Source organism: Opisthocomus hoazin, chromosome 2 (genome assembly GCF_030867145.1).
Source record: "Opisthocomus hoazin isolate bOpiHoa1 chromosome 2, bOpiHoa1.hap1, whole genome shotgun sequence".
In the NCBI taxonomy this organism is placed as follows: Eukaryota; Metazoa; Chordata; class Aves; order Opisthocomiformes; family Opisthocomidae; genus Opisthocomus; species Opisthocomus hoazin.
In genome coordinates this window covers 128,410,049-128,427,621 of record NC_134415.1, presented here as the reverse complement: position 1 = coordinate 128,427,621, position 17,573 = coordinate 128,410,049, and the positions used below count along the sequence as shown (strand labels likewise).

General features: G+C 54.9%; 1 protein-coding gene across 2 annotated transcripts; it reads right to left on the bottom strand.

Annotated features, from left to right (window-relative positions):
* Positions 1 to 7: 7 nt before the first annotated feature.
* PAQR8 (progestin and adipoQ receptor family member 8) lies at positions 8 to 16,941 on the bottom strand. 2 transcript variants are annotated; one of them, XM_075414997.1, is made up of 2 exons: positions 16,884 to 16,941; positions 8 to 5,581 (listed from the first exon to the last, which is right to left on the bottom strand). In XM_075414997.1, the coding sequence occupies exon 2, from the start codon at positions 5,525 to 5,527 to the stop codon at positions 4,469 to 4,471; it is 1,059 nt and encodes a 352-aa protein (XP_075271112.1). In that variant the 5' UTR covers positions 5,528 to 5,581; positions 16,884 to 16,941; the 3' UTR covers positions 8 to 4,468. The 2 variants fall into 2 exon arrangements, with proteins under 2 accessions (XP_075271112.1, XP_075271113.1); XM_075414998.1 differs by lacking the exon at positions 16,884 to 16,941 and adding an exon at positions 16,739 to 16,808.
* Positions 16,942 to 17,573: the final 632 nt, after the last annotated feature.

Genomic DNA, 17,573 nt, shown 5'->3' with positions numbered 1-17,573 from the left:
TGATCAGTACAGTACAAAGCTTAAAATATTGTCAATGTTTTCAACAATACAAAGTCAGCAGATGGGAGGTGGGAAGGGGATGGTTAATATGTAACACTCATACCCTTCCCTGTTCCCCAGGGAAAAAATACAAACTCTTTTGTACTTCTGTTTAGTAACCAACAGTGCTTAAAAATAATCTTGTCAGTAAAAGATGTAAATTGCAAGGCACATGAGGAACCCGTCCTTGCCTTGTTACACAAATCATTAGGCATAAATACAAATTCAAGGCACCTCTCTCCATCCTCCCCTCCTGCTCCGTACACCAAGCAAATCCTGTCAGCGGGTACCAGCCGTTAAGAGGAACTATGGACCGGCAGATAGCGAAGAGGCTGCCTCTGGGCCTCACGTTCCTTCGGGGTGAATCCCAAAACGGAACAGCATAAGGCACATTGGGATGAATTCTCAGCAGTTGTCCTCTGCAGATCCAGGTTGCAAGATCTGCAGAAATACGATCTCAGGACCAGAGATTCCTGGGGGAGAGGGTTAGGACCTCGGTCCCTTCAGGATCTCGGATGTGCTCAACCTTTGGTGGTCAGCTCTTCACCAACCCCGGGCAGCGGTACACCCCTCCCAACCGTGCCTCCACAGAGGAACACCAGGATGGAAGGAGGCGTGCTCCAAGCAGGGAGCCCAAGGAGAAGGGCCTGAGAGGCTCTCAGACAAGCTGAGCGTTTATCACAGCGGCACTTCTGCTCTCTCCGGACCCAGTCCTGGTCTCCCCCAGATCAACCGCAGGGCTTTCAGGAGGACATCGGCAGCCACTTCCCGACGGAGCTGCAGCAGACTGCACAGCGTGTGGAGCCTGCCCAGGAAGGCAGCCAGGTGCATAAGGCACAGGGATGAAGTCCAGGGATGAGGGAAAGAAGTAAGCTGGTTGGAGGAAGAGGAGGAGGATGGATACAGGGATGAAGGAAGCTCCAGTGTTGGTGAGACCCTTGTGACACAAGGGTGCATCCTCACAGCAGCAGCGATCTGTATGGAAATTCCCTGCTAGATCAACCCATCATAGTAACCAGGAGGTCAGCTCCAGGTCGGAGTGCAGGGACACATGGGAACGTGAGTGACTTCACCTGAGGGGTAACATGAGAATATGTAAAAACACCATCACTGTCATACAAGTGCTGCAGAAGGAGAAGTTTCACTTCTGCCAGACCAGGGAGGAGAAGACATATGACCAGAAATACCTCGCAAGAGCCATGGGGGCACCTCCTGTCCCTGAACTAGACGGCATTACTGTACTCGTCCTCCTTTGACGAGGGCAGGACATGCCATCTGTTTTCAAACCCTTAGAGAAGGAAACGCCTGGGTGATCCCTTCCTTTGGTACCAGTATAACTCTAGGTAGCACCAGAGCAGGGTTTGCTATTAGCAGAGATGCCCACTCCCTCTCAGTTTTCAGAACAGAGCTCTGGACCAGCCTGATTTACTCCCCTTCCTGCACAGGAGCCCACTGATACCATCCAGTTAGATCCACACTCAGCGGCTTATTCTGCTTTACCTACCATGAAAGCAAGGCAAATTAGGCTATGAGAAAAAGCACAGCTCCCACTGGAAGTCTTTCCCCAAACCGGGAGGAGACCCAGCAGCAAAGCCACAGAGACCATGGAGGGAGCAGTCCATTGGTGCAGCTAAGCTAGTTGAGCAACCAGCTGCTGGCTTCTGCTCCGGCCCTTCCCTGCAGGCAGCAGTGCTGTCCAAGTGAGATGGCTGAAAGTTAAAACCAGCAGAAAATTACTGACATTTTTTCAGTAGGATTGGTTTTCCGCTGGTCCGTCTCCCGGCACTGGCTCGCTCTGTGGTCAGATGAGCTTCTGTGCAAGGGAAGGGGAATGACGAGACAAATTGTCTCCAGCACAAACCCATCCCAGCGTTGCGTAGGTCCCCACTTGCCACTCCCCTGAGGCAAATTTACTGATAGGTCAGCATGGTTGTACCGTCAAAATACACCATAGGAAATGAAATAATTAATTTCTAAGCTGGACTGGACGTAAACCAGGAGGCCTAGAGTGATGAGAAAGGGTGGACTACATGACTTCCTGAAGGCTTTCCTATGATTTCTCCTCCTGTACTCAAAACTTACTTCCTTCCCCCTTTGTATTTGATTTGTCCATAGGGCCATGAGCTTCAAATTTGTCCACAAAATACAGGACACAGCCAAGCACCTACTAACAGATCTGTTTTCAGAGACATTGTTGTCTGGCCCACCTTGCTTCTCCAGCAGCACAGCACTGTTTCCTTCAGGCTAATCTTGACCCAGCTAGGAGGCTCTGCAGATATAAAAGCCAAAGGCAAAGCCCTTCTGGATAATAAATCATGCGTGCACACACATACACCAACACACACACACATCCCAATAGTTAAAAAAGAGATCAAGTGCAGAAATCAGTGCTTGTTGTGACAAATCATATCCCCAACCCTTAGCTCTGCCTGCTCAGAACCAGCAATCACAATTTATTTGCCTGCCCTTGGATTCAGGGAGACAAATCTGTGGCTGGAACAGATCCCATGGCTTCCCTGCTGTCAGCAAAGATTTATACCTCCTAGGAATCTGCCAGATGTCAAGGCATTTGAGGCTGCAGGTCTTGCATAGTGTACAGCTCGGAGGAGCCGTGCCAGGGTTCACCATGGAAAGCAAGCAGTGGGTCAAACAGAAAGTGTCTAGGCTGAACGGGACCGTATCTCTGCATTGGCTCTGAGCATCCTGTCCCGCAAGTGCTACCAACTTCAGTGCAGCAGCGTGGCTCTGTATCTGATATTCCCCCCCAGGCAAACACAGAAGAGACTCATCCAGTGGGGGACACACTAAACCAACCCTCGCTACACCTTGGACAGGAGTGACCCATGGGCATCGAGTGTCCCTGACCACTATCTTTGCTACTCTGCACAGGAATCGCCAAGTCTCAAGCACAAACCCATCCCAACGTTGCGTAGGACCCTAATGCTGCCACCCTGCTCCTGCCTTCTGCTGTTCCACCTTCATCTAGTCCTGAAAAAAACGTGCCAGATTCACAACCCCACTGGTCAGAGAAAAGCAAGCCTGCAGCTTCAAGGTCAGCTGTCCCACGAGGCCCACCAAGGACTGCTTGGTATCCTGAAGAGCACTATCAAGAGGGGAATAAAGACTGCTTCACTTTCATACCCTTTTGGCCATGACCATAATAGGACTGTTGGAGGCCCAAGGCCCACCGCCTTTCCCATATCAGACAGATCACACCCAAGTTACTCTATGCTGCATGGACAGCGGTGGAGGTCAGTCAGACTCCCTAGACAGAGGATGCAGAGACAAGCCTATGCAGGAATGCATGAACCTGTCACTCAAGCAGCTAAAATGATGCACCCAGCATCAAAATCATCTCCTCTCCTGGGGCTAGCGTCCTGAAGGCTGATGACCTCAGGGATGCTCAACCTCTGCCACTGAGAAAGGCTCAAATCCATCCCTAACCTGACTCAGGCCCAGCTCCTCAAAGGCAACTAACACTTAAAACGGAAATGAGGAGCCTTTGAAGACCTGTCTTGTAGGCTACCGAGCAGCTGTCAGCACTGCCGTTACCTCATGTCAAATTCAAACCGTGGAGAAAGACCCCATCTCCTGGTAGTAATCCTTGGGACAGTCTGATTCCCTGGCTTTGCTGAGCAACTCCACTGCAGATGGTGCGGTCATGCAGAAAGAGAAGATGGGGCTGACCTAACATCTCCACCTGTGCTGGACCCACACCAGTCACCGGCAGACATGGTGCTCAGGTTCAGACCCAGTTCATCCTAGAAGACCCCAGGTCAGGCCTAAGTCTCCAAACTTGCTTTGTCAAAGCCACCTCAGCAACCTGGCATTGAGATACCTGACAGGGGGACCATAGAGAGAACCTGGCTTAGCCCAGCCGGAGCAGGAAAAGGTTTATACCAGCCACAGTGCCACAAGCCTTTGCAGCTGAACCCTTGAAATGTGGACTCCTCCTGAAACCTTGCTACTGCCTTTGGTAGGAACAGGTCTCCCACAGAGAAGCAGAGATGGCAAAACCCAGATAGGTCATCACATCCAGCTGTGGTCCTCATGGTGCGTTCTCCACTGCTCTCTGAGCCCTGGCAGACCCTTCTACAGTCTCACAGCCTTTAGGGTGCCCTCCCTGACATTTAGCAAGATATCACCCACAGGTTTACCAGAATGAACAAGAAACCTCTGCCTATTCCAGCATCCTTGGTTAAACGACTTGTTCTGGCTTAAAACACCCCATATCTCCCAGGATGGCAAAACGCAGCCCCTGCTGTGAAAATGTGTCCAGCACGAAGTCTCCAGCCCTCCACCTGAGTCCAGGGTCCAGGTTAGTCACAGTGTGTTAAGCAAATAAGCCCGTTATGTCTCTAACATGTTATGCCCCTTTTCTTGATTTTTCACCACCTTGGTGATGCCACACCCATCACATTCGTGACTCTCAGGAGTCCTTTTTAGCCAGGCTGGCCTTGATCCTGCATCGCAGGACGTAAGCTGTGATGGCACTACAAGCCACCAGGCCAAAAAAAGAGATGCAGGAGAGATAAATGGAGAAAGGCCCATGTCTCTTCAGGAAAATCTCCTGCCTGTTCTTGTAATCCAGAAGAATGGCCTCCAGCTGTGATAGGGTGCAGATGGCCAGGAAGGTGTGGAAGATCTGGTGGGCATGGCCAACGATATCACAGGAGCCAGGGAAGTACTTCTCAGGGACCGGGCAGGAGAAGAAATATGCACTGATAAGGAAAAACAGTATCTGGTACGTGTGGTACCAAGCAGCATCTTCCTCACAGCCCCCCAGGTGACACACAACCACCCGGTGAGCCACAGGACTGATATCCAAGATGAACGCCAGCCCGGCTGGGATCACCTGGCACATCTTCCTCATGATGGGGTAAGGCCGTCGGTACCGATATTTCGCGTAGCAGCAGCCGGCACAAGAGAGCCAACCACAGAAAGCAGCTGCCGGCAGGAAGAAAAGCCAGAACTTGTCGTACCAGGCTTGGTCGGAGCTGTAATAGAAATGGGCCAGGGCACTGCCATACTGGTAGATGCTGACTCCAACGTAGTCCACAAAGTAGAACGTGTAGTGGTACAGCTCAGATTTGGACTGCAGTAGGTGGGCCAAGAGGCTGCAGGTCAGGTAGGTGACAGAGGAGAGGACAAAGATGAGCAAAGGCAAGGACCACGCGTCCACGGGTAGCTGCTCAGCCTCCACAAACGTCTTGAATCTCAGCAGCACGGCCAGCGCTGCCAGGAGATGAGTCCACACGTTGACCACCTCGTTGTGCTTCTGGAAGAGGCTAAGGAAGTAGTACCGCCAGTCCTGGCCGGTGGGACGGTAGCCGGTGTGGATGTACGGCTCACGGAAGAGCTGCGGCACCTCGCACTCTTTGACTGTGCAAGGCATCTGGGGGAAGCCATCCTCCAGCAGCCTGGGGAGGCGGCTGAGATGCTGCCCGCTGAGGGACAGCGTGCTGATCCGCTCCAGGATGGCTGTCATCTCGCTGCGTGCGGCGGCTGCGAGCCCGGCGCTGGGGAGTGTTGTCTTTGTGCCCTGCGAGGAGGGGAGCAAGAAGAAACGTTAATGGTGCTGCGTTGGGGAGAAGAGCGTGCTGCCGTTCCTGGGTGAGATGAGCTAGTGAGACGCTGGCCCTGCATTTACGGGGCAGACCTTGACTTGGCAGACCTAAATTCACAGAATCACAGAATCACAGAAAGTTAGGGGTTGGAAGGGCCCTCTGTGGGTCATCTAGTCCAACCCTCCTGCTGAAGCAGGGTCACCCAGAGCAGGCTGCACAGGACCTTGTCCAGGCGGGTCTTGAATATCTCCAGAGAAGGAGACTCCACAACCTCCCTGGGCAGCCTGTTCCAGTGCTCCGTCACCCTCAGAGGGAAGAAGTTCTCGGAGGCACAGCCCTGTCCCTGCAGTTCAGCCTATGTCAGATGGGCACAGCAATGTCACAAGCCTGCCTTCTTCCCTGCCTCCTCGGGCACTCAGCTTGGAGCATGTTTAGGAGTAGCCAGGAGCTGCCAGTAAGGGGATGCAAGCAGCAGTCAGATGTCAGGAAAGCACCTGATGATTAGCAGAGGGGATTTTTCACCCCTTTCCACAGAACAAACCGCTCAGCGGCAAGCTTAGGGTGAAATTGCTTATCTAAGGGATAACCTGGCTTTCTGCACCCGACTGAAGAGGGTCCCAACCAAATCGAGGAGGTGGCGAATGAGCCTGGCTTCCCTGCCACACAACTCATACATGGGTTGCACGCCTGGGGCTGGTGCAGTGAGTGGGGCAGAGGGAGAAGGGGAGAAGTCCACGGTCCCAAACCTGCAGCCCTCATCCCTCCACGTGCAAGAAGCAGCAGGACTGGAAGGTGAAGGAGAAACGAGAGGCTGCGCATCAGAGCTGGCTGCACTTTGGGGATGGCGTCGAAGCCCTGGGAGCATCCACGGAGCCGTGCTGAGGGGCTGCCAGAGGAGATGTGCCTGGATGCTGAGAGCAGCCAAACCCCAGTGCTGGGCACTCCTCTGCCTGCTCTGCTCCGCTCCTTGGCAGCCTCTAGAGTTGCTAAGCTCTGGCTGGAAAGATTCACATTCAGGGCACAGCAGCATGCTAACGTCTGGAGACTACCTCACAGCACTGAATTCACTCCCAATACCCTCTGTTTCCCTTCCACCCTAGATATTTCTCTTCTCTGCTGGTGTTTATGCCACACAAAAAAAGAGAAGAACTCAGCTGAGAGAACACAGATGTCCACGACTGAACTGAAATTGATGGTGACGGAGCCCCACCAGACTCTGCAGGGCTGTGGTCACCCCTGCGCAGCCAGCACACACAGGTCTGCGGGACTGGGGCCTGACCCCTAAGCTTATATGCACCCAACCAGACCTGCAGTGGATGGAGATGGCCAAAACCAAGTAAATGCAAAGCAGTATTTTGCCTAAGCGAGCGTGGGAAACGGCTTATTTTCCTTCTGTTGCATCAGATGCCAGCTGCTGCCAGAGGTGAGACGGAGGAATAGTTTGCGTGGGCACATGACGGGAGACCCACACAAGGCTGGAGATACAGAGGACGGGAATGTGCTGAACATGGAGAGAGAGTGAAAGCAGGGAGATGGGACCCATCAAACAGCCCCAGGGCAAGACAGCACAAAGAGCAAAGTCAGAGCAGACTCTGAACCAGGTGGCAAGTCCCACTTCCTCTCGCAACCCACAGCCTCTGATAACAGACAAAATATTTTCACGTTGCTTCCTTATTCTAGCAGATGACAGCTGTCATAACTAAGAGTTACAGTTTCCAGCCAATTCTCTCTCTCTCTGCGCTTTCCAGGCTTTCTCCCTTAGCACCTCTCAGGGCTGGGGTTTTTTTTTATGACTTGTCTGCCACAGGGGAACCTGGCTGCTGCGTTCGATGGAGCTGCCTTAGCCACCAAAGGCGGGAGGAAATATGGTCCCTGCAAATGGTATTTTAGTTTCAGAGATGTAGCAGACTGAAGATAGCACCCTTGTTGGGGTGTTTGACGTTGTGTGCGTTCACAGAGACTTCTGTTTCTCTCCCAAGGGTCTGCGGGGTCCGGATCTGTGATGGGGACACACAGTTCATTCAGCAGCTTGTGTATCCCTGTGGGGATATATGCCGAAATTTAGGGAAACAAGGCAAATTTTGGCTCTGGGGCACTGCTGTGAGGGGATGGTGTGGAAAAGGGGCAACGCTCCCTCTCCCCAGTTCTAATGTACAGCCTGTCTATCCTGGCTCCTGGTAGCCGATGCAGAGGCTGAGGGAGCTGGGCTTGTTCAGCCTGAAGAAGAGAAGGCTGAGAGAGGACCTAATAAATGCTTACAAATATCTGCAGGGTGGGTGTCAGGAGGATGGGGCCAGGCTCTTCAGTGGTGCGCAGCGACAGGACAAGGGGCAATGGGCACAAACTGAAGCAGAGGAAGTTCTGTCTGAACATGAGGAAGAACTTCTTCCCTCTGAGGGTGATGGAGCCCTGGAACAGGCTGCCCAGGGAGGCTGTGGAGTCTCCTTCTCTGGAGATATTCAAGACCCGCCTGGACAAGATCCTCTGCAGCCTGCTGTAGGTGACCCTGCTTCAGCAGGAGGGTTGGACTAGATGACCCACAGAGGTCGCTTCCAACCCTGAACATTCTGTGATTCTGTGAGAGAGAAGGGCTCATTCACTCCACTTACTCTAGACCTCAGCTTCAGGATAAGGAAAAGCCCAGGCAAGAAGACCATCCCTGGCTATGCAGCACTGCAGTACTCGCCCTCTGTTGCCCTGCATCTCCTTTGGATGGTCTGGACAGAACTTGGCTGGAGGCTGAGCACGTTGGGCTGGGAAGGACAGGGAGTTTTATGGATGTGTCTGTACTAAGGCAGTGTCTGATTTCCTGGTCTAGATGCTCAGACGAGAGCGCTCCCTTCCCACATTGGCTGCATCTCCTTTGCTGCTTCCCCAAGATATCTCATGATCTCCAGGCCTTCTGCAAAGGTTTTGCCCTGTGCAGAGGTATGAGTACGGACTCTGAAGTGCTTTGTGTGTCCTTAGCTCCTCTGCCCTGTCCGTTAACCTGCCTTAATGTGCTTTATACCTCTCCCAGCGTTCACTCGGATACAACCCAAAGCAAGAGGACCCCGCTCACCATCACCCAGCTTCCCTTTAAGTGTGGTCCAAGGATTTGGGCCCACTGCAGGGTCTCAGCGCTGAATCTTTGTCCCAGTTCATCCCAGCAGGATGCTGGAAAACCCTCCAAAAAGGTATTCAGGCACTGATGCTGGAGATGGGAATCATGGTGGCAAGGCACAAGGAGAAAGGGTATGCTGAAGCTCCCCACCTCTTGGAGAACACAGACTAATGCCAGCGTGGACCCCAGGACATCAGGGAGCTCAGATACAGCACAGACTGGGCAGGTGAGCTGCACAGGAGCAGGGTCGCCGCGCTCATCGCCTGCGGAGAGGCAGCAATACACTGAAACCTGCCCGTGAAGAGCAAAGGCAACCAGAAGACAGACGGGCAGACAGCAGCCGAGCCTGGGCAGAAGGATGTACGCCGACGTGAGGGGCGCATCGCCCCTTCCACCACCCGTGGTGTGCCTGCTCTGCGTGCTGACAAGGATACGGGAGAGACAGGCAGCTTCTGTACCAGGCACAGGCTGGCTCCAGCTTGTACAGTGCGTGCCAGCGCCAGGACTCTGCCACGGTCTCTCATCCCGAGAGCTCAGTGTGTACAGCGAGCGTCGCCTCTGAGCAGAGCTGGGGAGAGGTTAGGCGCTGCAGACCTCCCTGACAGCAGCAGGCAGGAGAGATTCTTTCAGGCAGGCTTTCATAGCTGGAAAATGCCAGTTTTTAACGAGGGAGGGTCGAAGATTTTCAAAATAATAGTCTGAAATCACAAGAAACACATCTGACACTCAGACAAACAGCGCTAAATCGGGAACCTGGTAGACTGCTTATTTTAAACTGAACTTGTGACATTAATGAGTGAGAACAAATTGGCAATTTCCAGAGATCATGTGATGGACAAAGCGACAAGCGATTAATGCTAGAAAAGAGAGAGAAAGGAAAAAAAAAACCAACCCAGAAACCCAAGGTCAGCACTGGCTGTTTCGCTTTCACAGAGCCCCTATTCTTTTCCCTTCACGGGGGCGTAGGAGCGGCTGAAAGCCACATTCATCGGCAGGGCTTCTCGTTGAGATTCTGTCCCAAGCCCCATCTCCGGGGGATTCAGTTATTTTGGCTGCTCCCAATTAACAGCAACCAAGTATCGTTTGTTCGGGGAGGGAGCTGCAAGGCGAGAAGGAGGGAGTGGATGACGGCCAGGCTGTATCATTACAGCACAATGAAAACCGCGGCACAGGAGGAGAACGATCCCGTTCCAATTTTTCTTTCCCTTTTGAAGAGAGTAATTGGAGACCCGAGCTTTTCCCAGCTCTTTTGCTTTTTGGTCACAGTCTGATGGAGGGGTTTGAATGAGAAAATTTCTTACAGAGTACGGCTGATTTTCCCACCGGTCTGGCCTCACCATTAACTGTCTGGTGCTGAGGCTGGACCAATGGGATATATTTGCTTGCAGAATAGTATTCAGGCATCAGAAGTTAACACAGCCCTCCAGAAAGGCAGCGGTCTTTCCTAGTAAACAAAGCAGAGAGGACTGGGGAACTCAGCTGTGGGGAAGTCTTTAATAAATGCATTGTATTTAAAAAGAAAAAACAAAGTGATTGAGGGTAGCATGAAAATAACAGCAGTGATCATGCAGCAGTGGGCAACAGGCTGCTTTCGAGAGCTGCAGGTCATTAACTCCTGAATTCCTTCTCTTCTGAGAGCTGAGCAAAAGACCCTGGAGGGACTACAGGTGATTTTGAAGCCTGGGGTTTTATTCTGACCCCTTCCTACGTAGGGTTAACTTTGGTGTCGCAGCTCCTACAGCACCAGGATGGCAGAGATCAGCTCAGCTCCACTCTCCAGGGCTGGCAGAGGCCGCACCAAGGCTGCACCCAGCTCGGATGCAGTGGGTAAGGCTCATCCCACAGCCTGCTGCCTGCAGGCTGGTCCTACCTGAGCACGAAGGTCTCCTCCCATAACTAAACCACTTGTGGAGGGCTTGGAGAAAACTTTGAAAGACCAGGTTGGGAACACAGTGCCAGCTCCTCAGTCCCGTTCTGCCTGGTGTTTTGGAAAGGCTCCACCAGAGATGAGAAACTAGGAGACCACGGACCAGCTCAAGCAGCAATTCTTGTGTAATCCTGGTATTATCTGCTTCCTTCTCCTGCCATACTTAGGTGCCAGCCTTCCCCCGACTGTGACAGACGCACACAGCGCTCAGATCCCCTCTGCAGGGAGTTACTGGGATTTACATGGGTGTCACAGAGGTCAGAAACTGGTGGCATTTGGTGGTTTGTGCCAGGGATGAGCCCTGCCTCGAGCAGGCAGCAGGGTCTGAAGGGCTGATCCACACTCTAGCATTGGAGAAGTGGAAATCCCCACAAGCAGAGAGGGGACAGGTGCTTGGGACTTCTGTAAATTTGGCTTACACCTCCCCATTGATTAAACGGGGATACCGATCCTCATCTGCCTGATGAGAACTAGATTTTGTGCTCTTAATGCGCTGTTGTAATCAGAGAATCACAGAATCACAGAATGGCAGGGGCTGGAAGGGACCTCTGTGGGTCATCTAGTCCAACCCCCCTGCCCAAGCAGGATCACCCAGAGCAGGCTGCACAGGACCTTGTCCAGGCGGGTCTTGAATATCTCCAGACAAGGAGACTCCACAATCCCTCTGGGCAACCTGTTCAAGGGCTCCGTCACCCTCAGAGGGAAGAAGTTCTTCCTCATGTTGAGACGGAACTTCCTCTGCTTCAGTTTGTGCCCATTGCCCCTTGTCCTGTCGCTGGGCACTACTGGAAAGAGTCTGGCCCCATCCTCCTGACACCCACCCTGCAGATATTTATAAGCATTTATTAGGTCCCCTCTCAGCCTTCTCTTCTCCAGGCTGAACAAGCCCAGCTCCCTCAGCCTTTCCTCGTAGGAGAGATGCTCCAGTCCCCTCACCATCCTTGTAGCCCTCCATTGGACTCTCTCCAGTAGCTCCTCATCTTCCTTGCAGTGAGGAGCCCAGAACTGGACACAGTGCTCCAGAAGGGACTTCACTAGGGCAGTGTAGAGGGGAAGGAGAACCTCCCTCGACCTGCTGGCCACACTCCTCCTAATGCATCCCAGAATGCACCAGGCAGTGCCAGGACCACTTAACAGTGCATTGCACAGAATATTTTATTTCCCTCGACACGCTTAGGTACCCGGATACATCTGCATCAGCCCAATGGGTGAATTACAAGCAGCCATCCAACGGGAATTCTGCATGGATTAGGATGCTCTGGAAGGTAAAAGGTGGCGTGATGTGATTTACTGGAGACCTTGAAGGGCAAGCCTGAAAATAACCTAAGAAGTGATGCTGGGAGATGAGCCATTAGAGGTGGCAGGAGATGGCAGGATCCCCCACGGAAGCCACAGCAGTGTCAGCTCCCCCACGATTTCTGGCCTGGAAGCAGGCCGGGCCGGCAGCCAGCTCGGCCGTGCTCAGCAGCAAGTGCCTCTTGACATGGGTTCGGCGTTGCCTGAGCGTTGGGACGGGTCCAGGGGATGAGAGCGGCGGGGCGGGCTCGGAAGGGACAGAGCGAAACAAAGCAGCTGGCAATCACGGCGTCCCCGCAGCATAGTCACAGGGTCCACAGCATCCCACCATGGAGGGGGACCCCCCAAGGTCCTGCAGTGTTTGGGGGAGCAAAGCAGGGCAGTGGGAATCCAAAGCAAGGAAACCAAAAACTCGACAAGGCTGCTGGCTTTACTGTGAGAGTCCAAACCTTGAGCTGGACATCACGGAGTCCTTGGTTCTGAGGCCAGCTGGGCTGGCGTGGATGCTGCCATGCTGCAGCACCCTTGGAATGGGGAGCCACATGTAAACTGTCTACTGGGAACAACTCCTGGACTGTGCCAACTCCCAAACCACGCCAGGGAACGGTGTGGGTCATCATGGCACATTTCTGATTTGCCAGGATAAACGCAACTGCAGTTTCTTCCTGCCTAACCATGGCTAAAACGTGGTGACGCTACTGACAACACAGCCAATACACTCCATGTGCGAAAAGAGAGACCCATCTGCAGCACTAGGCAGATGCAAAAACCTTAACATTCATTATTTCTACCCACAGAACCCGGCTGAGAATTAGCTCCTCTGGCAAATCCATCCCTCCCCTACCAAAAATCGCTCAAGATCAAGGTAATACTCCTCAGCTTTTCCTCCTGATCTCACTCAACATTTGCTGTTTGCACTTTCCAGATCTGCTCACCACCTTGTTTTCCCACACAGAACTAACGCAGCCCCCAGTGCTCCGGGGCTCGATTTCGGGTGGGCGCGAGATCCCCGAGTGCAGCATCCACGCTTACAGGCTGTGAGCACACCAGGGCACCGTCCCGATCGATGACCCGCGACCGTCAGGTGGCTGAAGTGTTAGCGCACTCCCCGGCACGGTTTTGGTCCAGCCACCCACGCCGGTCCCCGCCTGCTGCATCCAGTCGTGCAGGGATCACCGGTGGAGTGGGACGACTGACCCGCTTCAGATGCCAACGCTGGAACTGTGCCAGAGAAGTGCCTGGTATTTTTTTCTCCCCCATTGACTGAAAAAGGAGCTTGGATTTGTTGCAGCTGCATCCCGCCATCGCCTCCTAAGTTTCCACCTGCAAGGTCCGTGGGACACAGCATCCTTCCCTTCCATCCCAGAGCAGCGGCGAGCGCACCCTGCCAGCGCAGCATTTCTGCAGCTGGTTTGAATCATAGAGTCACAGAATCACAGAATCATTAGGGTTGGAGAAGACCTCTAAGATCATCAAGTCCAACCATCAACCCAACACCACCACGGCTGCTAAACCACATCCTGAAGTGCCACATCTACACTGTTTTTGAACCCCTCCAGGGATGGGGACTCCACCACTGCACTGGGCAGCCTGTTCCAATGTCTGAACACTCCTTCAGTAAAGAAACTTTTCCCAATATCCAATCTAAACCTCCAACTTGAGGCCATTGCCTCTTGTCCTATCACGAGTTACCTGGGAGAAGGTACTCGTCCCACCTCACTACCCTCTCCTGTCAGGTAGTTACGGAGAGCGATAAGGCCCCCCCTCAGCCTCCTCTTCTCCAGACTAAACAGCCCCAGTTCCCTCAGCCACTCTTCGTAACACTTGTTCTCCAGACCCCTCACCAGCCTCGCTGCCCTTCTCTGGACACGCTCCAGCCCCTCAGTGTCCTTCTTGTAATGAGGGGCCCAAAACTGAACACAGCACTCCAGGTGCGGCCTCACCAGTGCCCAGTACAGGGGCACGATCCCCTCCCTGCTCCTGCTGGCCACACCATTCCTGATCCAAGCCAGAATGGCGTTGGCCTTCTTGGCCACCTGGGCACACTGCTGGCTCCTGTTCAGCCGGCTGTCGACCAGCACCCCCAGGTCCTTTTCCGCCGGGCAGCTCTCCAGCCATTCCTCCCCAAGCCTGGAGCGCTGCGTGGGGTTGTTGTGACCCAAGTGCAGGGCCCGGCACTTGGCCTTGCTGAACCTCATACAATTGTCGGCCCATCGATCCAGCCTGTCCAGATCCCTTTGCCAACGTCAGAGGTCACTGCCATGAGCCTTTCCTAAAGCCACAGGACCAGCCAATGGAACAAACCTTTCAGCGCAGATCTGCTGGAGACAGGAACTCCCGCTAGCACAGGGAGACCTCAGCAAGCCAGCAAATCCCTCCCTGCCCAGATCTGCTGATGGGACAACCCAGCAACCGTCGGCCTGCGGGCAGAGCAACCAAACCAAACTGGCCGTGCACCGTCTGGGGATCCGGACCGGTGCCAAAAGATCTCCCAGAGCCTACGAGCTGAGGCTGCCTAGTTTTGCCGTCATCCACAAAAGCCTCTTGCACAAAAACATTTGTTTTTTTTTTTTAAGGTTGCTGATTTTAGAGCTTCGGTCATTAGAAAAAAATGTATATAAATCATGCACACCGCCGCTGCGGGCAGACAACAGGCTGCCGGGGAGAGGCTGCAGCTCTGTGCCAACCCCCTGGAGCCTCCAGCTCTCCTCTTCCCTGCACTGCAAGTCCTTCCCCCCACCCCATCTCTCCTCTTCATTAACCCCGTGGCCTCTCCCAGCGAGCTTCGAGGTTTGCACGGCAGCGGTGCCGCCCTTCCCGGGGGGCTGCAAGGCCCCCAGCAAGGACCAGATGGCGGATTCCCCCCCAAAGAAGGGATGCAGGCTGTGCCGCGTCCGCGTGCTTACATCCCTGCTTGATCCCAAGGATCCGCTGGGGAATAAAAACGCAACCGGCAGCAAGATTCCACTTGTGCCTGAAGGATGGAGGACACAAGGTACGGCCACGTTTGTACGGCTGCAGACCAAACGCGCAGCCTTCCTGGGAATTCACTCCTCCGGAGGGATTTCTTTAGCATAAATGGATACTGCAATTAAAAGGCCGCTGGCCTGACCCCACGAGCCGGGGTTATCGCGTCCACCGGCAGCTAAAAATTAAGCTGGTGCATGACTCAAGACGTGCAAGTAGCTGCAGGCGTGCGCACGTGACCGACGACGGCGGCTCCCCTGTCCCCAGCGCCGCCGGCACGTCGCTCCCCGGTCCGCAGGGACGCAGCCCTCCTCTCGGCCAGAGGTTCCGGCCGCGGCGTCAAGAAATAAAAGCAACGGTGCCCAGAAAATGGAAAATCCCACGGCAAGCGGGGCTGTTAACCCACACCTTTACCGGGAGGAAACGTGCAACGGTTTGCGGTTTGGCCCCGCGCGCCCGGGGGTTTCTAGGAAGTGTTTGCAACACGTATCACCCCCGCCCCGCGCCCCGCCACGAAGGCGGGAGCATGGTCTGCCGGTCTAATTTCACTATTTTTCACTCTCTGTGATGCTGGGGTGGTGTCACACCCCCTCCTCATCCTCACCCCCCGCAGCCACCCGCCCCTGCTCCGCAGTGATGATCCCACAGCATCTGATGACAAACGGACATCTCCGTCCCGCGGCGCAGCGGAAAGCCGCGTGCTGCAGCCAGAGCAGCCTGGGGATGGACCGGTGGGGATGGACTGGTGGGGATGGACCAGTGGAACACGAGCAGCAGGTGTGGGACCACCCGTCCTGCCTGCCCAGCGCCGGTGGATCTGCGGCATTTCCCACCCCGACACGGCTACCGGGAGGCTCCGTACCCAACCCTGCCCGTGCTGGAGATCAGCTGGTTTGACGCTGAGCGAACGGCTCTTAAATGTTTACCCAATCACAGAATCACAGAATCATTAGGGTTGGAAAAGACCTCTGAGATCATCAAGTCCAACCATCAACCCAACACCACCACGGCTGCTAAACCATGTCCTGAAGTGCCACATCTACACGGTTTTTGAACCCCTCCAAGGATGGGGACTCCACCACTTCCCTGGGGAGCCTGGTCCAATGCCTGACCACTCTTTCAGCAAAGAAATTTTTCCCAATATCCAATCTAAACCTCCCCTGACGCAACTTGAGGCCATCACCAGGGTCTCTGCTTGGTCTCCAGCACTGTTTTTTTCCTAATCTCATATATATATATATATATATGTCAAGGAAAACCAGCACAGGTCAAGACTGTCTGCAATTATTCCCCCCCCCCCTTAAAAAAAAAGCAAGATGCTCGTGGTGTTTTCAGTAAAAAAACCCCAGATGGCAAACTGGAGGACCGACAACCCCCAAAGTGTCCCGGAGAAGACAAACCGTGACCAAGCCTCCATCCGCCCTTTCGAGAGCGAAGCAGGGGACAGGTCACGGCTCTGCAGCCAACACCAGGACCTGGTTCTTCACCAAGCTCCGCGCTCAACCCTCCGTCTCCTTGCCGCGACCTCCGCAACGCCCCACGGGGTCAAAGCCACGCAAGGACCATCCACCCGCGGGGACTAAACACGGCGGGTGGGGGGACGGGACCAGCGCCCACCTCTCTCCTTCACGAAGCCCTTGAGACGCGGCTCACGGGGGTTTTGGGGGAATTTGGGGCAAAAACGGTCCCCTCCCCCGCACCTCGAGGTCCACGCGTGGCGGTGTCCCGCCCCGCACCGGTCCCTGCGCGGGGAGGATGCTCCCGCCGCGGCGTGGGGATGGGGGGGGGGGGGTGGGATGCAGGGAGCTGCGGTACCCGGGCGGGGACGCCGAAACCCACCGGGAGACGGACGGAGCCGTGCCGGGCCCCACGCGGGACCCTCGGCGGGGCGTCCCCGGGGGAGCGGGGGGGAGCGGAGGGGAGCGGAGGGGAGGGGGGGGGGGGCTGCCCGCGGGGAAGGGACCGCCCGCCCGCCCGCACTCACCTCGCCCCGCCGCCGAGTCCCGGGGCCGCGCCTCAGGCAGCGCCGCCGCCGCCGGGCGCCTCCGCGCATGCGCGCTCCCGCCCCGGGGTGGCCCCCGCCCGGGCGGGAAGGGACGTGCAGAGGTCGCTCAGTAGGACGAGGAGCGATGGTTTTGAACCGAATGAAGGAGATTTAGATCAGATGGAGGAAGCTCTGGAGTCCAGCTCTGGGGCCCCCAACATACGAAGGACATGGATGTGTTGGAGCGGGTCCAGAGGAGGCCACGAAGATGATCCGAGGGCTGGAGCACCTCTCCTGCAAGGACAGGCTGAGGGAGCTGGGGCTGTTCAGCCTGGAGAAGAGCAGGCTCCGGGGTGACCTTAGAGCAGCTGCCAGTGCCTGAAGGGGCTACAGGAAGGGTGGAGAGGGGCTTTTCACAAGGGTGTGTAGTGATAGGACAAGGGGCAACGGCTCTAAACTAAAAGAGGGCAGATTGAGATTAGATATTAGGAAGAAATTCTTCCCCATGAGGGTGGTGAGGCCCTGGAACAGGTTGCCCAGAGAAGCTGTGGCGGCCCCCTCCCTGGCAGTGTTCCTGATGAGATTCAACAAGGGCAAATGCAGGGTCCTGCACCTGGGGAGGAACAACCTCATGCACCAGTACAGGCTGGGGTGGACCTGCTGGAGAGCAGCTCTGTGGAGAGGGACCTG

Excerpts from the sequence above, each read along its gene's own strand:
- PAQR8 (XM_075414997.1), bottom strand. The coding sequence starts at position 5,527 with ATGACAGCCATCCTGGAGCGGATCAGCACGCTGTCCCTCAGCGGGCAG.